Genomic DNA, 24,628 nt, shown 5'->3' on the forward strand with positions numbered 1-24,628 from the left:
GGTGAAACCCTGTCTTTACTAAAAAATGGAAAAAAAAAAAAAAAAAATTAGCCGGGCATGGTGGCAGGCGCCTGTAGTCCCAGCTACTCATGAGGCTGTGGCAGAGAATCACTTGAACCCAGGAGGTGGAGGTTGCAGTGAGCTGAGATTGTGCCGCTGCACTCCAGCCTGCATGACAGAGCAAGACTCTGCCAAAAAAAAAAAAAAAGAAAAAGAGTAGGTGGACACAGACATGTGGATATGTGGATGGACAAATTTCACCTTTCTCTCCTTGCCACTCCTAGATTGTCCTTGCAATATTGTTAAACTAATAACTGGAGGTTCAGTATGTCTTAAATAAAGGTTCAAACTGAAAACTTATCTGATTAACTCATGTCTTATTTTTTATCTAAATCATAAAAGGTTGGAAATTATAGTACAGCCACTCAATTTCTGACCAGTTGGAAATAATTGTTTTGGTTTATTCCTTCACTTAAACTACCTTATTCTTTGTTCAGTAAGACAATAGAGTGGTACATTGGAATGAAGACTAGCTTTCAAGTCAAGTGACCTGATTCCATTCCCAGCTCTGCTACTTGTTATTTTTATGATCTTGAGCAAGTTACTTAAGCTCTCTAAGCTTCAAGGTCCTCTTCTGTAACACTGAAATAATGTCTGCCACAAAGGGGATGGCATGAGGCTGAAATGAAATATCACCTGAGAAGGCATGGGATCCTGGTGTATGACACATAATGTCCCTTTCCTTCCTTTCTATTCTCATGCTGAAGAAATGCTGCTACATATTTTTCAGATCATGCACATTACATATAATTTAGAGAAGCTTATATGACCTCCTCAAACTGATATAAAAAGTAATTTGAAGGTAAAGAGGTATAACAATTTTAGAGATTAAGTGATAGATCCTGTAGGTATTAAGGGATTCTAATAGAAAGTCATTGGGACTGAAATTTGCATCTGGAATGCATCTTTTTCTTTCATTGTATAGTAAATGGCAGATTTTCACTTTTTGTTTATTGACTTTGCTATCAGCAAAGTCATTTAATATATTAATAATGTGAAGTCACTCATAATTCATTCATGTCAATTGTCATATCAACTATCATAATACATATGAAATTGAAAAGTCATTCATTTCATAATTAGATTGTATAGAATTTAATGATTATGAAAAGCTGAGCTGTTTGTTAAAATATGAAACAATGGTAGAAATGAGATTCAAAAAATAAAAGGCCACATAAGAAACTCTTCTCCCCCGAAGGAAAAATTACAAATAATTACAAGAATGTAACTTTACTTATTTTTCTGGCTTAGAATGATCCTCTTGAATAGGAAATCAAGAAGAATTACTGTAGGTAAAACTGTCTTCTTAAAAGTGAAGATTCAGGGTCTGATTTGCTCAGTAGCTAAATACAGAGCCCATTTCAAACTGTGGAGCTCTTTCCTGTGAGGTTTGTCTGAATTGCAACACTGCCAAACATCGCTCGGTGCTCTTCCCTAGCAATCTCTAACTCTGGCACCAGCTTCCACAATGACGCTCTGCCAGCTGCCTTCAGAGCGAAGACCAGTCCAGAAGCTCTCAGCCTGCTGCTGTTGATATAAAGTGAATCCCTCTCCTGGTTCAGAAGACAAGAGCGAGACACACCCCTGCAAACCTCTTTGAACTCATGTCTCATCCAAAAATCCATCAGCATTTATAGCTTTTTCAGGAGTTTTTAGAGCAACCCCCAGCAGGAGCCAGTCAAAATAACTTCAGAAGTGCATGGTTAGATTCTTTTCAGGAGACAACCTTGATAGCTTATTGTTTTTTCTTCACCTTATTGTGTGATGTTTCTCACCATTCTTTTTTTTTTTTTTTCATTTTACAACATGCCATTAGATTGCCTTAAAGTCTCCTAAATATCCCAATATTAGTTACATATCTGTTCCTTGCTACTCCTGCAGATAGTTGACCCTCTGCCTATCAATTCAGGTGAAAGATCTATTACAGATTATTATAAAAAGAAAAAATTTGAAGTCTAGATTTTAACTGTGCCATAATTTATCTTAAATATTAAATTGTTTCCTATAGGTTTAGTAAAAAAATTGCATTTACTGGTATCAAGTAATTTTTTTAATGTTAATTTCACAAGAACTCAAAGATGCAATGATTTTAATATCTAATAAATCTTAAATTTAGTTGTTACCTAAAATAAGTGATTTTCCAAATGGTAAGTCAAAGAATAATATTATTGCCAGGCATTAGAAATATGACTGTTGGCACAGAATATTTTAATATTCTGGTTGAGAAAGCAAGATCTAGAATCTGTCTTATTTTATTATTTTTTTATTTTTTGCATTTTCTGCTTGTTTGAAACATAGACTTGCTTTTTACAAAAATTCAATTATTCTTCATCAGCACAATTCACATCAATTCACCAAAATCAAGTCTCTCTTAGTTTACCAGATACAAAATTCAATTAATTATCCAAACACGTTCAAATAGCTGTGAATGCTTTTTCCAGATACCATCTTGCCTGAAGTATTCTATTCTGTGATAAGAAATGTGCACTATGAAATCTAATCTAATCATTCTTTCCTGACAGTGTTGGACAAATATTTAAGACTAATATAGACTAATTCATCCAGATTCCCCAGATACTTTTTTTTTTTTTTTTTTTTTTTGAGACATAGTCTTGCTCTTGTCACCCAGGCTGGAGTACAATGGCACAATCTCGGCTCACTGCAACCTTCGCCTCCCGAGTTCAAGCAATTCTCGTCCCTCAGCCCCCAAGTAGCTGGGATTACAGGCACCTGCCACCACGCCCTGCTAATTTTTGTATTTTTTTAGTAGAGATGGGGTTTCGCCATGTTCGCCAGGCTGGTCTCGAACTCCTGACCTCATGTTCCGCCCGCCTTGCCTCCCAAAGTGCTGGAATCGCAGGCATGAGCCACCACGCCCTGCCCCCAGATATGTTTTTAAGATTAAAAAAATAAATAAAATGGAGCATTTAGAATAAAGTAGAATTTCTTATGCAAATCTTTCTAAATTAGAGGTATCAGAGGCACTAAAAGTGTCAGAGAATCTAGCACTTAAATTGTGACATATGACCATTAAAATGACCTTGAATTTACTGGAGAATATTTATTCATTTTGATTTATATTTCTTCTGAATAGCATTTAATAATTCATGAAGCTGACATCATCATTCAGTGTAGAAATGCCCTTAATCTATTGTCCCATTTGGGAGTTTGGTAGTGAAAGGTGTTGATTTTATATGTGTGTGTGTTCTGAAAAGACATGGATTTCTTTTACATCTCCTTCAAGCAACTAAGAGTTGATTTTGAAAAGAAACCTACAAAAATTGTATTTCCATATTTCATAGTCAGCCAAAAATATTGGTAACTATGCTTTGAAGGTCTGAAAATTGGGAGTGGTTAGCAAGGACCATTCAAATTAATCTTTGGTATTACCAAAATGTTTCTCATTTTATATATGCTGACCTAGAAATATGTTTGATAGAAATCTTCATGAGACAAGCTCCCAGAAGGCACCATTGCTAACACAGTTTATCTTCCTTTGTAAAATGTGTTTCTTTAATAGTTGCCTTGAGGTGCAAACAGAAAGTTAATATGTACCTATTTTTCTGACATTGGTTTCTAGGAATTTTTTTTCTAAAAACAGATATACTTTCTTTTTTTTTTTTTTTTTTTTTTTTTTGAGACGGAGTCTCGCTCTGTCGCCCAGGCTGGAGTGCAGTGGCGCGATCTCGGCTCACTGCAAGCTCCGCCTCCCGGGTTCACGCCATTCTCCTGCCTCAGCCTCCCGAGTAGCTGGGACTACAGGCGCCCGCTACCACGCCCGGCTAATTTTTTGTATTTTTAGTAGAGACGGGGTTTCACCGTGTTAGCCAGGATGGTCTCGATCTCCTGACCTCGTGATCCGCCCGCCTCGGCCTCCCAAAGTGCTGGGATTACAGGCGTGAGCCACCGCGCCCGGCCAAAAACAGATATACTTTCTTAATGGTTTCCCCAAATCAAGTGTCTGCATAATAGAAAAAGTAATGATCTGACAAAGACTCATTACCAATTTTCGATTACTAATGTCTCTCTTTAGAACATAGAACAACTTCTTAATCTAAAAAGAAGGAGCTTGAAAGCCTTCACATCTGAAAAATCTAATTTTATCCCAGTTCTGTCTCCTTTACCAGGAAAAGCTAGATTATTTAGTTATAAATATTTATTCAGTTCTTCAGGAAAAGATGATCAGACTAGATTTCACTACGTCTGTACTTCAACTGATGTGTTTGAAAAAGGAAATAAGAAATTACCTTGCTGGGTATCAGGTAATGCATTCTTTTTCAAAGAAATTCTAAATTTAGAAATATTAGAGTAATAGAATGGAAGACAGGTCAGAGAACACTGAGTCTATCCCCATTCCTTTACTTCACAGACATTATGGCCACATCAGTAGGATTAGGACCGGAGGTGGAGAAATAGAAGTGGACAGAGGTCTCATTATTGGGCCAGTTGGCCAGTCTTTGGTTGTGATTAGACTTAGTGTCAGTTTCCAAATCCTGCAATGTGGCAATTTAGGAGAGAGGCTACTAATGACTATGAAATGGATGAGAGGACAAGGAGGAAGCTAAAAACAATGTAATAGGCTCAGTTTTGTTTTGTTTTGTTTCCTGGCCAACAGCTATATTATGAATATCTCACATCAAAATGGTGACAAGAGATCTTATATCACTGCTTCTCCAAAGTGAAAATCTCTATATGTTAACCTTAGTAGTCCCTATAATGATGCATCAGTAAAATAGGGAAAACATCATCTATGCTTTGTTTTTTAATCCAATAAAACAGAGTGTAATGAACAAGAAAGGGAAAGTCAATAATATGAAGTTAGAAAAACAAAGTAGTGAAATGACCTTGACATTGACTTGGAATAAGTAGCTACTTGTAAAGATGTCCATCAACAGCTCGTGGGGAGCTTGATGAACCTCTGGAAGTGGAAAGAACAGGCTGATGCTGAGACACTGTAAGAACAGAATAACTATCAATTGCTTTTTGTGTTTGCTACTCAGCTATTCATGTTCCTTGACTTGTTTTTTAACAAAAGAATTAATGTAATGTTCTTAGAACTTTCGTGAGATGTGTTTGTTCTTTCTTCAGAATTTGATTATAAATGGATATTTGGATATTAAGGAAGTTTGGCTTTGCAAAGTGACTTTATTGGCAAGTCAGTCCACCAGAAGTAGTGCTGTTTTGTTTCCCTTTTGTTTCATTATGTTTTGTTTTTAAATCAGGGCACATAGTACTTGAAGGGAGACGAGATAGTCTACTCAAAGATTTCTTACATGAGACATAAAAAGAAACATCCCAAATCAATTTCAGTCAAAAGATCATTGAATAATCTCATTTTTCGTAATATTTAAAGCTGTTATGAAGATTATGCCATAGCAAATAGTAAATCTCCCTTAAAAGACACACATATTATGTACAACAGTGGAATAAATCTGCCTTCTGGCAAGAATTATTAGTGTTGAGCCAGATATAGCTATTTTGATAGCTAAGGAGTTCCCAGCACTTCCCTCTATAGGTTATGGCAAGCGATAAATTTCCTTGGCATACAGCAAAAGTCCAGGTACACCAGCATTTGTATTAAAAAGTAAACAAGGCAGAGCACGGTGGCTCATGCCTGTAATCCCAGCACTTTGGGGGGCCGAGGTGGGCGGATCACCTGAGGTCAGAAGTTCGAGACCAGCCTGACCAACATGGAGAAACCCCATCTCTACTAAAAATACAATATTAGTCGGGCGTGGTGGTGCATGCCTGTAATCCCAGCTACTTGAGAGGCTGAGGCAGGAAAATCACTTGAACCTGGGAAGCGGAGGTTGCAGTGAGGCAAGATCGCACCATTGCACTCCAGCCTGGGCAACAAGAGTGAAATTCCATCTCAAAAAATAATAGTAGCAATAATAATAATAAGTTTTTTTAAAAAGAAGTAAACAAAATCAGTATAAGATAGTAAAATCAGTGATAACCACTGCCTCAGAGCTGATTGCCAAGATAGACAGTATCTTTTCATTATTAAGAGAGAAGAAAATTAATGTGTTCCCCCTCCCTACAGGTTCAGGATGCATTTAGATGCCGATTGAGAAACTGTCAGGATCCCATCAATGCAGATTCTTCGAGTTCATTTCCTAATGGGCATGCTCAAATCATGGTGAGTTTTTATTTTTCCCCTGATTGTTAATTAACTCATGATTTCTCAAGGGAATAAAAGAAATCCTTATGAGTAAAATAGTGTAAAATTTTCATTTTGATTGACTTTGGCTTCAGTTCGTTAATAGACTGTGAACTCTGGTACCACAGAAGTATTATTTCCAGATGGCTTCAGAGTCCAGGACGTGTTGTTGGCTCCCTGGGGTGTTGAGTGTGGGAGTCCTATGCAACACTGTGAAGTATGTTCCTCCTTGCGTAGAATTAGGGCTAATGATTTATGCATAGGATCATGTGGATGTCTTTTACAGATCAGAACACTATGAACCTGCACTTCTAGTCTTAAAGCAGTGGTTCTTGGCCTTAGTGAAACATTGGAATCATCAGGGGAGCTACACCACAGACCAATTAAAATCAAAATATTGGGAGTAGGACCTAGGTATTGGTGATTCCAGTATGCAGCCTAAGATGAGAACCACTGTTCTAAAGTGTAAGGAGTAGCCACTCTTTTAGTGAAAGATGAGTTATTGTACATGAGCTCTGGTTATTATTGGAATCAAAGTGTACTTTAGGTATAACCACTTTGATGTATTTTAGAAATAAGATGAGATTTAAACTCTGTCATTTAAAGCAGGAATTAAATAGGAAAGTTTTACTTTTACAGTATATTCAATTTATTATTAACTTTTTTGAACTAGGCAACAATAATAAACTAGATGATACATTAGTAACTAAGACTTTACAAAGAATAATCAACTCCTTACTAAAAACAAATAGATAGCCAAAATCTCTGATTTAAAATATTAATAGGGAAAGGCATTTGATTGGAAGACCCTGATCAAGATAATGAAATTTTATCATTTCAAAACATTAATTGATTTGCTTAAAATAAAAGTTTTAGGAAAATATGAGGTCACAACTAAACCCCAGAAGGTCCTCGACCAGATGAGTATGGTTTAATCTTCAATTTTAAGTCCTAAACCTGAAAGCTTTTTGCCACATTTGAGTGAAAATGAATCATTAGAAGAGCCTAGTTTGAGCCTAGTTTAACCTAGTTTGACAAAGCTGGATTATAAGATGTTACATTACAAGCAATATATTCAAATTGAATGTTTAAAAATGCCAATAACCAACATAATTATTTAAGAATATTCATAATAATTCACATTCTGATGTCTTTATTATGGTTAGAGAATTGCCTTAAAATTCTATCCTTCTAATATATAGTAATCAGTTTCCAGACTGAAGATGACACTGGGTATTGTATTATCTTATTAAAATTGTGTGCTATGTTTCCTTTGATTTTATTTAACATTTGGGCTCTAGGAAACACTGTTGAAAACAATCTAATTATACCTAGAGAAATTTCCTATGCACAAAACAATAAACTTGTACTGCCAAGTTAGATATCTGTAAACTTCAGATAATCTGAATAGTAAAAGACACTTGAGGTCTTCATTAAATGATGGTTTTATGTCTTATTATTTATTGTTACAGACAGACTTTGAAAAGGATGTAGACATTGCCTGTCGATCAGGTAAGAATATTTAGATTTTGAAATCTAATCAGTAGGAATGTTCAATCATTGCTATAGATTTTAAGTTTAAAGAAAATGCTGTGGTTTACACATTACATATTGTTCTGTGAAAGGGCTGTATATGTAAAGTAGCCCCCAAATGCCAAAGGAGCTGAGAAACCAAAGAACGAGGCAGAAAAATCCAGTTGTTGGTAAAAGGTAGGATATTAGGGAACTTACAGACAGGAGTGTAGTCTTGGGCAGCAGCAAGACAGATAGATCCCCACACAGTTACTCTTCAGACACAGGGTTTATATACCATAGGGAAAGGGGAAACATGCTGTATAGACAATTAAAGGCAACCCTCCAGAATGGGCAAGAGTGCTATGTGCCTCGTAGCCTATGATTTGTACAATAACATCAAGGTTGCTTTGATCTAAAGGCAGAATTTGTAATGAGTACATGTTCTTACATTAAGCACAGTAAATAAAGTAAGAATCAGGAGGCATTCATAGGACTGGGGTTATTGAGAAGTCAAAATGGTGGATTAGCATTCAAGATGGAGTCACTTTTGTCTCCATATTTATGTGTATGAAAAAATAGAATTTTTAAAATGGAAGGATTGTAGTAATGGAAGTGTGTTTGTGGAGGAAAAAGGAGAGAGAGAGAGAAAAAGAGAGAGAGAACAAGAGAAATGAGAGAAAAACTAAGAATGGTTCATTGGAAACACCATGACAGCAGAAAAACTTTCACATGGAGACATAAGATTTCCATTCCACCAAGTAATGGTTGTTGGGTGTCAGGCCAGTCAATTTAACCTTTCTGTGCCTCTATTTTATCAAGTATGGAATACGGGTTATTGCAAAGATGAAATTGCATTGTCTGTATGTGTATTAAGGTTGTTGTGGTTTTAATTTTACAAAGGGTGAAGAGAAGCTCTGCAGCACGTCCTGTTTAGAGGGTTGTATGCCATAATCTCCCAGCCTGTGGCTAAATTCTCACCAGAGTAGATGGCTCAATAGTTTTAAAGGAAACTATATGTTCAATTTTGGGGGATAGTTCCAATTGTTGGAATATGGTCCTTTGTAGAAACAGAATATGCCTCATTTTACCTTTTATTTGTTGATCTTGGTGCTGCCTTTTAAAACAACAGTGAATATCTACTTCATCTAAATATCCAACTATCTTAAAGCAATTATCATTTAGCCCAATCCAAGTATTTTTTTCTTCAGATTAAACAAGCCTTGTTTCATCCTTCATTTCTTGTAGCATTCTCTGAGGCACGATGCCCAAGGTAGCCTCCGATTTATCAATAATTTTAAATTATCATGCCCAAATATATACATGTTCACCCAGCATTTATCACAGTGGGCTCTTTACTTGTATTAATGATTTGCATATGATTTCTATTTCAGTACTAGTGTCAACTTACCTGAAATTCCTAAGACTTTTTGTAGAAGTTGTCAGGGCTTCCCCAGTCTTATTTGTAAAGGTTTTGTTTTTGGTATGTTTTCCTTGAAAAAGAAATTTGTCCTTTGCAGTTATGTCTATTTGCTATTATTTTACCAATTTCAGGTTAGCATACTATCCATTTCCATTGTTTGGTGACTAAAAGTTTGATAAGACTACCTTCTAAGTCTTCATTCAAACTGCAGTTAAAAGAGTTGAATGGCATGAAACCTAGTAGAGAAACCTGCTATATTCAGTAAGGCACCCCCTTACTGCCAGCAGACCTCCTCTACATGGAGTTTTCAGATTCAACTCAAAACCATTAAACATCTGTACAGAATCTCAGGTCCTGTCATGATCACAAGAATATGAGAGACTAATCTCATATTCTCATTCCTGGATTTAAAACAGTAAGGTAACTATCATGATTTGGCAACCCGTAGTGGACCTGCGCTGGGCATTAGAAATCACTATTTCCTGTTGAAAATCTAACAAAATGTTGTCAGGATGCAGTCTCACTAGTGCTTGGTTTCCAGAATTGATCATTTTCCTTTTTTGGATAATTGATATAATATTGTCACTGTGCTCCATCCACCTGCCATAATTTCTCAAAAATCACTAGCCACGGTGCCAATTTCCACATCTATGTTCCAAGATGGAATGTGATTTGTCCGGGTTTAGAAGCTTGAATTTATTTACAATGAATAAGTATTCATTTAATTCCTAATCTTCCACCTTCAGTGTTGTTTTTTTCAGCCTCATTTGGTGTACTCATTACAGTTCTCCTTGATAGAGAAGCAATATAAGAGCAGACAGGTTTGTCTTTCCTCTAACAGCTGTAACATTAAACCAGTGGTTGTCAAAGAGTGGTCCCTAGACCACCAGTGTTATCATCACCTGAGAACTTATTAGAAATGCACATTTTGAGGCCCTAACCCAGGCCTTTGGGGTCTGAAACTGGAGGTTGGGGTATAGGAACTAGTTATAAGTCATCCAGATAATTTTGATGCATGCTAAAATTTGAGTACGACTGTATTAGACCATCCTCCTCAAGCTGTGATCTCATCTCTGCAGTATTTATCTTGTTCTCCTTCATTAAGTTACAGATTTTTCCCGGGCCTCATTGTATGCTGGGATTTAGCATCCCTAATACAGGCCAGTGCCATTATTTTATTAGAAAATAATTTTTCTAATGTTTTCATTTTCTGTTTTCATTTGTTATTGGTGCCCTTTTCAGTTGAGCCCATTAGGATCTTTCTTCTGAGTTTATCTAGAGTTGTCTGTCTATGTTGAAGCATATTCATGAACTCTGAATAATCTTTCTTTATACTGAGGTGAAATTCACTTCCCTAAATGGCAGCATTTCCATCTGATCATGCCAAATATTCAGTTGCTTTATATTTTGTTTGAAGTTTGTGTTTCACTACTTGATTAGTTTCTCTCGAAAGTCCCATCACTTTAACATCATGTTTTCATGTGTAGGTGGTATGATTTGTTTATGCTGTATATTCAAAACTTGGATATACATTTTAAGTAAGTCTAAGAGGCAGGCATTTCTCTCGTATAGAGCAGCCACTACTGCCTAAGAAGAATTATCTTTCTTTACACACACACACATATATATATATATTTTTTTTCAGCAAACACAACTATATCACTTGATTAAAATGTGTTGGCTATAATTATAAATCATATTACATTTGTGCAAAACTTAATGTATCTTGTACGAATTTAAATTATAGAGTCAATACACAGTACCAATACTTCCTTTATAGTTTTTTAATAAAAGATTAAACTTATCTATATATTTTAATGAAACAAAGTAAGTTCCCATATATTTTACTGCTATAAATTTTGGAATTATTTTTATATACAATTAAGGGTTAAAAGTGTTCCTTACTGAATTTGGATATTTTTTAAAAGTATTTATTTACAATATCATTAAATCATTACAATATCATCAAATTTAGCATACTTTGCCCCTTACTATGTCATGTATCATTACTCCTGGAAATTACAACTCATTATTGATCTATTATATTAAGACTTTTGGAAATAACTTTTTAAAACTGAATGATTCTACTTTTTATTATGTATAACACTTAAATACAAAAAAAGGCACAGCAAAATTGTTAATCTTAAAAAAAGATGTAAATTTAACATGATTTTTACTGCCTAAGATAAAGAGACAATAATACAATAACTAGATACAATATCTTTCAAGATAACAGATATTACATGAATGATTCATGTTTTGAAATAATTTTAAAGTCTTGTTTCTATGTAACAGGGAAAGACATAATCTTTTTCAACCTCTGCTTTAATGAATAATAATTATGATTCTACTTGAAAATTGGATAATAATGGAAAAAAATCAGTATATCTGAAACTTTTTATGAGGAGACAATAAACCAGACTTTTACAGTTATCTATGCCTAATGAAATTTTAAATGATGATTGCTCTACTTCGTAGGTAGGTTAGCACCAGATGTGCATGTTGAACCAACTTCGCACAGCGCTATTCTGTGTGCTTTCAATTCCAAAGTTACAAAAATAAGTCTTCAGAATTTTATTCATTTGTATCCTCAAAACTGACTATTGTTCATAACTAAGCATGCTTTGTGTTATTCTGCCCTATTATCCCCAAAACATGGCTTTCTTTTTATACAGAGGCAAAAAGAGAAAAAAAAAAACTAAAATATATTTTAATAAAGAATTATTTACTCTTTTGTTGATTGTTTTTGTTTGGTTTGGTTTGCATTTTCGTTTTGTTCCCTTTCATACTACAAGTTATCATAGATTTTTTTCCCTAAATCATTATTCTTAGGCTTAAAGTGGAACAAAGATTTTGGAGGTTCATAAAGTGTTTTTTTCTTAAACTCAGCTGGCAATTTTAATATTCCCGCAAGGGCATTCCAGCATATAGATTAATTTTTTAAATTTTCTTTCTTCCATATAAAACTGAACATGATAAATACTTTTGAATATTGTATCCACCTTGACCATATGGACTTCAGTGAAAAAATCCTCATTAATTTTCAATATGCATAATTTTTGGAGGGATTTCTGATCCAGTAGGATGAAGTTCCCATTAATTATCCCTTCAAGAAGCATTTTAATGAGCATAACTTCTAGAACACATTGGAGGGAAAGCCATTAAGAAAAAAATCAAATTTGTATGAATATGTTCATAATTTTACAAAAATCCTTTGGAGCACATTGATGGAGAAAACTTCTCTGGTAATCTCCTATTTCCCTGAAAAGTTATATGGAGTTGTTTAAGGACAAGGTACTAAGATTTTTGAAAGCCCATTAATCAACTTTCAGATTTGCTTTAGCTATGGGCTACCTGAGATCTATGAGAGCATAACAGAATCAATGAAGAGTGATTGAGTAATCTCTCTGGACCATGTACAAACAAATTAATATGTATTTTTTTAAATAACATACCTACCAAATAATACATCTTTAATGTTTAGTAGAAAGCAAGACAACATAATATAATAATGAAAAATAAACACACATTAACTCTCTTTCTTCAACTTTACATTCCTACTCACAGTTCTTCATAAGGATATTGGTCCTTGCCGAGCAGCCACAATAACAGGAACACTTTCTAGGATTTCTCTAAATGATGATGAAGAAGAAAAGGGAACAAACCCTGAAGGGCTAAGCTATTCAACATTGCCTGGAAATGTCATTTCCAAAGTCATCATCCAGCAACCCACAGGTTTGCACATGCCCATGAGTATGAATGAGCTTAGCAATCCATGTTTGAAAAAAGAAAATAGTGAATTGCGGAGAACTGTGTACTTATGTACGGATGATAATTTGAGAGGGGCTGACATGGACATAGTCCATCCTCAAGAAAGAATGATGGAAAGTGACTATATTGTGATGCCCAGAAGTTCTGTAAATAACCAGCCTTCAATGAAAGAAGAAAGCAAAATGAATATTGGCATGGAAACCTTGCCGCATGAAAGGCTATTGCACTACAAAGTAAACCCTGAATTCAATATGAATCCCCCTGTAATGGACCAGTTCAATATGAACTTAGAGCAACATCTCGCACCCCAGGAACATATGCAGAATTTGCCCTTTGAACCTCGCACAGCTGTGAAGAATTTCATGGCCTCTGAGTTGGATGATAATGCAGGACTATCAAGAAGTGAAACTGGATCAACGATATCAATGAGTTCTTTAGAGGTGAGCCACAGAAGATTAAATTTTTCCTTGATAGTTGAAATATGAATAGATATAAATAGAGATATTGATTGATTGGTTGATTGATTGATGTGACACCGGTGTGGGAAGAGAAGATTCACATTAGCTTTTGCAGTTTTGTATCATGAAAATTTCTGGCTATTGAGATTCAGTCTCAATGTAGGGTTTTCTCAGTAGTGTATTATAATCCCCTTATTCAAGATAATATTTGAAAAGAAACCCATTATATTTAAAAAGATACTAATCAGTCATAATTCTGTCATCATGGGAACTAAGTTAGGCACTCATAAAAAATAAAATAAAATAAATAAATAAATAACAGGATTCTTCTGATGTTTCTCAGGTACCACAGGTCCTTTTGGTGCACAGTGTCTACGTGGCATTACAAACTTAAACTGAGATCTGCACTTTCTGTGTAACAGCAACTGTTAAAAATTACAAAATTGGAATATTTCTCTAGATGTTTTACCATTATATTGATGAAAAACTAATTATTATTACAGTAGATCAATATTATTCAGAGTAAATATTTTTCTCTTAACTTACAGAATAATGACCATTAAAATTTTTTATCTTAGACTGTGAATTGTCAGGAAGAATGTAATCTGAGCATACTAACAGGATTCTGAGGTCCAACCACATGGCCTTTTTGTTTTCACAAGGCCACCAAAAGCAAAGAGTAAACTCGTCACTGCTTATACAGTGAAAAATAACTGTAAACCTGTGGTTGACATATATATTCATATATGATGCAATACATGCATACTTTTATATGATTGCCACTTGTTTTAGTATAATAGATTATTACATAAAACACCATCTACAGAAAGGCACTATAATTAGTTGCCTGCCCTTTCCAACCCAGTTATGCTGATAATTGTATGTTCAAGTGTCCAAAAGTTCCCAGAGGCAATTGTTTCATGCTTCTCCCCAAAGCCATTCCTTCCACTAGGTCAAAATGAAGAGGCATTCTGAGAGTCTTAAAAAATGTGATGAATAAGGTAATTTTCAGGGTTTTCCCAATTGATTGAGAAAATTCTAGACAATAAATGGTAATGTGAATAGAATCTAAGATAAGTCCCTAAGTTCTGGATCAACCTCAAACTGAGTAAGGCTTCTGAGGATAACTAGGTCAGAATCATTCTTCAGAACCAAAGGCATAGATAGGGCTTCATTAGAAGCCAAGTTCAACTCCAGGGTGACTGAAGCTCCCTTCTGAACAGAAGTATTTCATCCTCCTGAATTAGCAGAATAGCTGCAGTTTCCTTATTTGTAACTTGCATATCCCAGAGACTTCCAGGTTTGTAATAATGACCACATAAGAACAAACTACAAAATATTTATGCAAAAATCACAGAAGTTTTTAAAAGGATTTTCAGTAAGTGTGCATATAATAACATAACATTATAAGTAATCATAATGACTATATGGAAGTTTTCTGTATAGTATGGCTCTTTTAAATGTGTTAAAGGGGGTTGAATGGAACTGCATGAAAATATTTTGGTTGTTACAAAAATGTTTTACATCTAAAAGCCTGAAAAATTTGCTGGATTGATATTGTACAGGTTATCTGTGCTTGAACAATAGACTGTATTTCCAAGAACTTCTTTCTTCAGTTTGTAATTTTTCCAAATTTCCGTATCCTTATTATTAAGTGTATTATATATAACTGTGATTCAGCCAAAAGACCTGCATTTAAATGACTTACAGATCACAAGACTTACATCTTGAAAAGGAAGGAAATTTGGAATTCAGAATGAAAATTTGGTTCTTCATTTTCATTCTTTAAATGAATTTAATAGTAATTGCCTAGGGTGACTATTTTATGAGATAGCAGAAAGAGAATATATAGATGTGGGAATGAGTAATAAAAATTAGCATTTATATAGCATCTTTCATTAGCAGATCCTCAAGTCACTTTAAAAACAGGAATTAATCTTCACAACACCTCCATGCAATGGATAAGTTGTTATAATCCTCAAACTAGAGTCATTTGTTCAAGGTTATAGAGCAAGTGCATAGCAAATCTAGGAATAGATTCTTTCTGTCCTGATCAATTTTATGCCATCTAGAAGAGACAGTAATGAGCCTGAATATTAGCATGAAGGTAACTTTAAAGTTCTTTCTAATCCTTGATAGGCATTTGGTCTTATGATTAATAAAGACATGAAATGGGTAAAGCCCTTGTCTTTTAAGTGTGTACAACTAACACATTTTGGAAATGGGGCTGTGTTCTTGAAGATAAAGTTTTTGGTCTGGCTTTCTTCTCGGGCAGCATGATGCATTGTCAAGTAGAATTATCAGCTCTGCTAGATTGCGTATGCAGGGTCAACTGGTGAGGGAGATGGTATTCCGACAATAATAAAGGAAAAGCAGAAAAATGACCTGAGTATCTACATAGAGAGTGGGATTAACAGCAGTCAGGAGGTGTTTTGACTCTTAGAAGATAATGTTAAGGTGAAAATGGTAAATAATGTGGATCACATGAGGCCTAAGCAATAGGACAATTTAAGTCTTTTCTCCCTGTAAGTAAGAAGGAAGATTAAAGCCATAGAGAACATCCAGCCTGGGCAGCTGGCACAGCAGAGGATGGCCAAGATCCTCAGGATACTTTCAAGGATATAATATAAAGACGCTCACATTTTACCTCCAGAGGAGTCAGTTTTCACAAACTGCCAGCATGGAAAGTGCTGAAGGAAGAAACAGAAGAGGGTAAACACTGCCAGTTGTAGAATAGAATGTGATAGAAAGTGCAAAAGAGGAAAAACGAGAGTTGAGGGAGGAAAAAAGAAAGCCAAAAAGACTGGAGTGGGTGAGTGGGTGGAAGTATTTATTCAAATAAGCAAGAAGCAACAAAGAAAGAAGGAGGCTCCCCAACCCCGAAGTCAGTGCCAGCACAACAGCTTCCAGCCTTCATGGGAGTTTGTTCAGCTAACCCCCAATTATTGGATATAAAAAGTTCAATAAATTCATGAAGTTTCTTGGCATAAAAACATATCTAGATTTTCTCTGAGCCTAATAGTACCTTGTTTCTTTCCTTCTGGTGATATGTTCTCTTTCTAACTGTAGTCATTCCCAAATGAACTTGTTAAGCAATTCTGAAAACTTTAGATACAGAGCTGCCACAATTATGGAATAATTGCAATACTAATATACTAAGATTTTTCACAACAATGGCTCCAGCCCTAAATATCCTGTAACTGCTTTGCTTAAGGTTAAGAAGAATGATTTTGTCATCAGCACTTTAGTCATTTACCTTCAATTAATGAACAAAATGTGATGAGTGCATGGTGTATACACAGAGCAAAACAACAGCAACAACAAAAAACATACTAAGATTTTGCTTTTGAGCAAGAGGGGACAAAAGAGATATCATGGTTCTCAAGCACTTGAGGACTATAAAATCTAATTTAAACCTTGGATTGTTGTTTATTTATTTATTTTCTGAAAAATTATAGTTGTAACATTGTAGAGAGACAGGTCAGTGTTTGTTCTGAATCATTGAAACTCTGGTATTTACTTTAGCAGGTTGTAGAAGTTAGATTTAAATAGTAAGCGTTTTTTCACTCAAGAATCTTTCCAACTTATGTGCACATCTTGGACATGTTTAGTACATGGTCCATTCTTCACTCTTTTCCCTGTATCATTCAAGGTTAATTCAGGTTCTTCAGTCACTGGCTTTTGGCTGGGTTCTGCCAACAGGAAGCACTGGTGAGAGAGTAGAGGTTAAGGAAAAGAGGGAAACCTGGGATCTTTCTCCCTTACTCTTTCTGCTTTTGGAAGCACCTTGTATGTCTGGTGTAGTTCCCACAGTGCTTCCAGTATATGCCAGGTGCTGCAACCTCTGGGCTTAAGTCACTCTGCCCTCTCTTTGTATCTGTCCAGCCTAGGAGGTACACTGACCTCTTCTGCTAATCCCTGTGTTACTACATGGTCCCCTATGTGGCATCTCAGTTCTTCTATCATTTGAATTTTTGTGGACCATCTTGCTGAAATGTAAACACCTTAAGTGGTTTCTGTTGTTCTTGCCTTAATTTTTCTTATCAATAAAAAACTTAATAACTGATAACAGTTAGATAGTACATTACAAAATTCTTATCCAAAATAGAAGACTTTGTTGTTCTAGCTTGTCTATTTGTGTATAAGCTTACCTATATGTCTGAAACCAAATAAGTCTCTCTCAATTTGTAATGGCCAGAAAGGACACCATTCTAGGCTAAATTTTTATACACCAGTTTTTCTCTGGACATAAATTATAGAGCCCTCAGCATAATGGTTTTTAAAGGTAAAATATTTTAGCAATAATATCACATTACAGGTGCCTCCCTTACAGCTGTTGTGAGGATCAAATTAGATAATGTACATGAAAAACCTTTGAAATTGTAAGAAGCACTTTAGATGTAAGATTATGTTATTATTATGTCATTACTGTAATGCCCTGAATTTCTGCAAAGAAATTTGAATGCTGAGTTAAATCGATATTCACAATATTAGAAAAAATGTTATGGCCTCACTCAGGAACTAGGGCACTCTGTCACTAACAGAAACCATTATAAAATTGACCATGTGCAGAAACAACTTTTTGTTTTTTACATTTTTTTCTCTTTTACATTTTTTTTCTCATGTAAGTCTGATGAAAGGAAAACTTGCCCTTTTTTACTGTTTTGCTTTTACTCCTGGATTACAGAATTTTATCTCTCTTGCAGGCATACAACAAAATTAGCTTGAATAAAAGTCATTTTTAAAAATTCATTATTCTCAGGTATCATTTCCACAGCTATTTTTAGTGGATTTGCTACCAGAACTTTCTCCTTGCAGGTAGGTTTATTGATCACTTTGTAATAGAAATTTTAATGGCAGTCATATTGCCATTCATTAGTCAGTGGAATTTATTACTTGCTGTGAATCTTCTAGTATCTTGTCCAGCTTAATTTGCAGTGATGAAAACAATGAAGTATTCCCTTTGAGAATTTGTTCATCATTCTACAAGACTTAGATGTGGAGAAATGCCTCTGTGCATACATTCACTAAGTATTCCTTTGAGTAGCTTCATACCGTTGTACATTTTCTCACTTTTAAATCATCATAAAGAATTTCTCCTTTCTATTAATGATAGGCCTTCCTTCCTGCAAATTGTCTTGATTCTCTTAGCTGTCAGTTGACCTATTCATAATGGTTTTCGTTGTGTGTTTAGTCTACCTGCTTAAACAAATTCTCTCAGAGTATGCCCAAGCAAAGCAGCAACAAGAAAACAAAAATAAAAAGTCACATTCTTTTGAATACTTTTGGCTGTTGTCGTGCAGCTCTTTTAATCATTTGCCAATAATTTTGTGAATGTCTCCTATTGTGCCATGCTCTCTGCTAGATGCTGGGGATCTAAATGTAATCAAGATAGAAATGGATCTTGCCCCTGTGGAGAATACACCCTATGGGAGAGACAGACAACCATTAAACCAATGAATGAAATAGTGTGCAGTACTGGGTAATAACTATGGAATGAAAGGGAGAGATTTCTTTAGATAAGGTGGTCTGGGAAGCATCTGAAAGTGTCATTTATTGTAAGAAATAAAACTGAGAAGTAATGTGGCTTGCAAGGAGCTGAGGGAGTTTTTCAGGCAAAAGAAACTGTAAGTGCAGTGATGCTGAGGCAGAAAAGAGTTTTGGCATATTCTCATAAGATCAGAATACCTGTGTAGCTAATGTTGAACTCCTTAAGATGAAGTTAAAATGCAAAGGAGAGACCAGACTTTGCAGAGTCTTGTAAAGCAATGGAAGCAAATGAGGACTGTTAAGCAAAAGATTGTCACAATGATTTTTCCATGGATTCAACTATCCATCCGTCCATTCATCCATAACTTTGGTTGTTTAGAAAGCAAAGGATTAGAAGCCAGAGGTTTTAGGAGAGGAGATAGAACAGGAAGTTGGATAACAGTCAGAAAGCTACTGAAGTAATCCAGACAAGAGATAACAGTTGCTTTGACTGTGCAGGTGAAAGTGGAGATAGAAAACATTGGGCAGAACAAGACGTATTTCAGAGATAGAACAGACGGCACATGCTGGTGGATTGAATGTGGAAGACAAGGGACAGAAAGGAAGGAAGGGTGACTCCTGAGTCTCTTGCTTGACCAATTAGAAATCCAGCATTTTCTATCATGGGAAAGGCAGGAGGAATAAAGGATGTTTGGAACTTAAAAGATGGTATTCAAAATCATGGGAATGAATTATGGTATCCAGAAGAGAACAAGAGAAAGAAGAGAGCCCAGGAACTCAGCATTAGAAGCCAGGGATATGAGAGAGCCAACAAAGGGGACTTCAGCATAAGCTGCAGCAAGAAAGAAGGGGAAAAATAAGAAGACTGAGAGCTGATGAGTGTTTTAATGAGAAAATGATTAACTTTCAAAAGCTTCTGAGTGTCCAATAAGATGGACAGAAAATTGACCTTGGAATTTGACCAGATGGAGCTCATCAGAGACTGTCAGCAAGAGGAATTTTAATGGAGTATTGAGAATAGAATACAAGTTGGGATGAGTTCTAAGTGGGAAATTAAGAAGAGGAAACAGCATAGAAATTAGGAAGAGGAAAGAGCATAGAAGGTTTCCATTACCTACTTTGAGAAAAAGGATTATTTACATTAGGTTATTTGCAAAATTGGAATATATGTACAGAGGGATTTGTATCTTCATAAAATATTTCAATATCACCTATCCCTGGCTTATATTAAATTTACATGTAGCATTTTTAAAAGTTATCAGATTATCAGAAAAATTGTTATGGCTTGACCACTTTTCTCAGTTGGTTCTTAATTTAAAACATATGTAACAATTTCCAGTCACTTTCTTCTCTGGAATTAATATTTTAGAGAGCTCAGAAAGACATTTGAATAAACATGCAAGTCAGTTAGGGTTTCAATAAACTTCAATACTTTGAAAGACTTTCCAATACACTGTATGTATACCAACGGTGGAAACAGACCAAAACTGAACAGAATTGAATGTTCTTATTCTTTCTTTACACCATCAATTTCCCAATGCCCCATGCCCCTTTAAGATAAACTAAGGCTGGGGTAGGGCCTCATGCCTGTAATCTCAGCACTTCGAGAGGCCGAGGCAGGTGGATCGCTTGAGCCCAGGAGTTCAAGATCATTCTAGGCAACATGACAAAATCTTATCTCTACAAAAAATGCAAAACTTAGCCAGGTGTTGTGGCACATGTCTATAGCCCCAGCTACTAGGAGGATTGAGATGGAAGGATCACTTGAGCCCTGAATGTTGAGGCTGCAGTGAGCTGTGAGCATGCCACTGAACCCCGGCCTGGGTGACAGAGCAAGACCATTTCAAAAAAAAAAAAAAAAGAGAGAGAGAGTCATGTCTGGAGGTGGAGAAGTCTCCTACTGTTTGTTATTGTATCATTGCTTATAAATGATTGTGTATTAGAATGATTTCTAAGTTATTTTACTCAGCACAGATATTTTCTCAAATATGTAAATATAAAATTGCTAGTTCTTTTTTCTCCTTCAAAATGCAATTGACAAGTAAAAGTTAACCTGCTTGACCTTGCTTTATGCTTAGAAAGTCAGACTTGGACTGACTGGCTCATCTATTGTTATTTTTGCTGAGTCTGGTAACAATTAGCAAAACATCACAAGCATTTTTACTGTAACATATCACTCCTGTATTACTGAGAAGACAGCAAGAGATAGTAAATAAAATGCTGCGCTTGGAGTCAGAAGTCCTGAGTTTGAATCCCAACTCATTTGCTTACCACACAGGTGAAGTGGGCAAGTCATTTTAACTCCACTGACCCTCAATTTTTCTTATTCATAAAATAAGGAAAATAAATAATATTTTATCCGACCATCCCACGGGTGGGTAGCATGTGCAAATGTGAAAGTGCTATATAAACAATAAAAGGTTGAAACACTTGGTCAGTATTGTGGAAACCTGAATAACTTTACACACATTTTTAATTCACTTGGACTGTAAAAATCTGTCATTTTTTCCCACTCTCTAATTTTTAAGGCTTTACTGCTTTATTTTGCATCCACTCCAAATCCCACCACCATCTTTAGGTTCTTTTGATTAAAATCTGTTTGTTTGATTTGTTCATTCCTTAGTCTAATCCTTCAAGACTGCCAGTTCTGCTATGCCTTATGTTAGAATTTAATTTTAATAAAATTAAATAGGAATGAGATCTACTTGTATGAGTGTATCCATTTTCCTTCCATATTTCACATTGACATACCTGCTCTCAGAAACAGAATCTATCTCTGGTGATCTAGGTTCCTGTCTTTTGCTCTTGCTTCTAAATCTTTTTCACAAAATGTCACTATTTAATTTTCAAATAAAATGCAAAGCTCATGACTAATGTTTTATAATTATTGCTTAAAACTGTTTCCAGCCTTGAATTTTGCTGTATTAAGAAAGAATCTTGCTTAATGTATACTGACAAAAATGTCCTGCTTAGTCACAGTGCCAAGAAAGGTATCCAAGAGCAGAATGGAAGCCCTGACATTTAGTCTAGCATATTGCAGCAAAGTGTGGTGCAGTACACTGGAGCCTGGTTTTTACACAGCACAGTTAGATAACAATAGTGGCGGGGAGATGGCAAAAGAGGGCTGGGCTCAATGCCTGGATGTCACCACGGCGAGGCTGAGGTGCTGTTGGAGACAAGAAGAAAGTGAGATCAACCTGCTGAGTTTTTATTTAATAAAGCAGTCTCCTTTCAGCCCTCTCCTTGATTGTACTTGAAGACTGCATTTTCAGTCTTAAACAGCTTCACTAAAATAAAATTATTTCAGGAATTTTTCACTTAAAACATGAAACCTTTCTTTCGGCATGTCCCCTTCTGTCTACTGAAACATGGTTTGGGGATTAGGTATACAGTGAGGTTCTGATTCTGTAATGACAATTTTAACTGTAGCTGCAGAAATTTAATCATAGTTTTCAAGAAACTACATTAGTGCTTCTTTTCTGTCTCTCCTAATGTTCAAGAGTTAAAATGCAGACTAGAGTCTGCTACCTATCTTGGGTATGATTTCCTATTAAATTATTGAAGTTTGTAGGTGTTGGGATGGGAGCACGGGAAAAATAAAACAAAATTTTGCCCAAAGGTTTATATATTTTTCCAACTGCCTGAATATTACATGCTTTAATTGTTTGTTAATTCTCCCTGTTTCATTCCCTCTCTCCTCAAAAAATTCTAAATTTAAAAAATCTGTACTAAAAGTTTGCTAAGAATACTTTATACTAATATCATGAAAATCATATCACATGAAATATATTAATTTCATTGTAATCCTGTTTTCTGGTTGTATCAGTCCTCATTATTTTATTAATGCATTTTATCTATAACTAGATTTCAGAAACTGTTTAACAAAGGTGGAGCCATAGAGAAACACTGTGAGACATTTACACGTACATCTACATTTTACTGGGGTACGGAATAGTTTGTTTTGCTGAACTAGAACAAATACTTTAGTTCCTTAGGACTAGCAATGAAAAGGACTTTTCTGTCATGGAGGACTATCAAATTACAAGAAATATGTGGGTGAGACTTATGAAGAACTTTGGGACTTAGAGGACTGGTTAGAATTTGGTAGAAAGGAAAACTAGAGGTTGGTTGAAGATGTCGAGGTAACTAGACAGTTTTTCCTATACAACTTTTAATCCTGTTTGTCTGTAGCTTTGCTGTAGTAAGCCTAAAGTCTCTTTCAAGATTGAAATGTCTGTTTTTGTTTTCATAGGAACAATTTCTCCTTACTAAAAATTAGGGTTAAGAGGTCAAAATGAGAAATATTCTGTATTTTTATATTCTCCAATTTTAAAAGAAGTTCAAAGTGAAAATAGAAAATTGTGAATGGAATATTTTGAAATCAGAAAATTTTTCATGATTCATGAAATTTTACATTTTTCCTTATGTGAAGGAAATATGTATAAAACAAGCAGGATTATCTTTAATGAAAATGATTTTTCATTTTGTTTGAATGACTAAACATAACTTTATTGGTTTTTCTCTTTTTTAAAAATATATCTTACAGAGAAGAAAATCACGATATTCAGACCTTGACTTTGAGGTAAGTTTATATGAATTATTTTAGAATTGTAATTACTTGAATTCAAAATAGATATATAATTACTTAAAAATTATTACTCTATGCAGCCATGTAAGGGTATTATGCACTAATTTAATTAAATAAGTCAAACATTTTTAATTAAAGTTTATCCTGTATAGGATGAAATTTTTAAATTTTGAATTACTTTAAGTATTTGCGAAACTGAGATTTTCTGGACAAGTGAGGAATTTGTTTTATCTACACTACAATAAGTGAACAATTTATGTTAGGAGTTGAACCTGGTTGATTCAGTTTGTAGGGAGGGGGAATGTCAGCTTCCTGATTTTTATATTTAAAGCAATTTTCTTGGTTTTACTTCAGTGACTGCCTGAAGAGATCCTGTGAGTATGCTTAGGCTGGTTAGCTAGGCTTTCTCTGAAAATTACTTGTTTCATGTTCTGATTCCTGCTATTTAGGTTCTCTGCGGTACATTTGATGCTTTTTTTTTTCAATAGAAACTATTGATTCAATGTGCTCCTGTGTTTAGTAAATGCCTTTTCACAGATACAAACAAGATGAAAATTTTCATTTTCCAATTTACATTGAATTTATATTGATGCTGTAATATGTTTACTCGAAATTACTGAAATCATACCATCTGAGGAGGTGATGCTAAATACAAAATTAATGATGTTTAAGCACCACATAAAATGTACTTATGTGTATTGATAATTGGATATGATTCATAGTCTGCTAACATAATTGGATATAATACATTATATATTTCTCCAGTATATTTGTACCTTTGTGATGCATACATAGAACTCAATACTCTTAATTGATACTCCTAAAATTACAGAAGCCTCCCAGAACGTGCTAACTACTCCTAATTCAGTCATTTCATTTATGCAGATGAATGTTGTAGCTCTACAGTGAACATCATGTGTCAAAACTAAGACTTGTTTTTATTTACTGCAATGGTCAACAATGGTTTTACCCTGAATGGAGTCCAAGGATAATTGGTTCTTTTCAGTAACATTTCAGACTACAAGATACAAAGTAATGATAAGGAATCTTTTATCTATGATTAAATAGCAAATTTTAATACTGATGCAGCCTCATTGTAGTAACTTAGCATTGAATATATATTTAATTGTATCCAAAGTTTTTAGCATAAAAGTATCAAGAAT

The 24,628-nt window shown here is 34.9% G+C and overlaps 1 protein-coding gene across 2 annotated transcripts in view; it reads left to right on the plus strand.

Annotated features, from left to right (window-relative positions):
* ADGRB3 (adhesion G protein-coupled receptor B3) overlaps positions 1-24,628 on the plus strand; it is a 750,487-nt gene that overhangs the window by 709,956 nt on the left and 15,903 nt on the right. For both annotated transcript variants that reach the window (XM_003809552.7, XM_057302535.2), the window contains 4 exons: positions 6,107-6,202; positions 7,696-7,735; positions 12,726-13,369; positions 23,424-23,459. In XM_003809552.7, coding sequence (XP_003809600.3) covers positions 6,107-6,202; positions 7,696-7,735; positions 12,726-13,369; positions 23,424-23,459 — 816 coding nt within the window. The remainder of the gene's footprint in view (positions 1-6,106; positions 6,203-7,695; positions 7,736-12,725; positions 13,370-23,423; positions 23,460-24,628) is intronic.

This window comes from Pan paniscus, chromosome 5 (assembly GCF_029289425.2).
Source record: "Pan paniscus chromosome 5, NHGRI_mPanPan1-v2.0_pri, whole genome shotgun sequence".
Taxonomy (NCBI): Eukaryota; Metazoa; Chordata; class Mammalia; order Primates; family Hominidae; genus Pan; species Pan paniscus.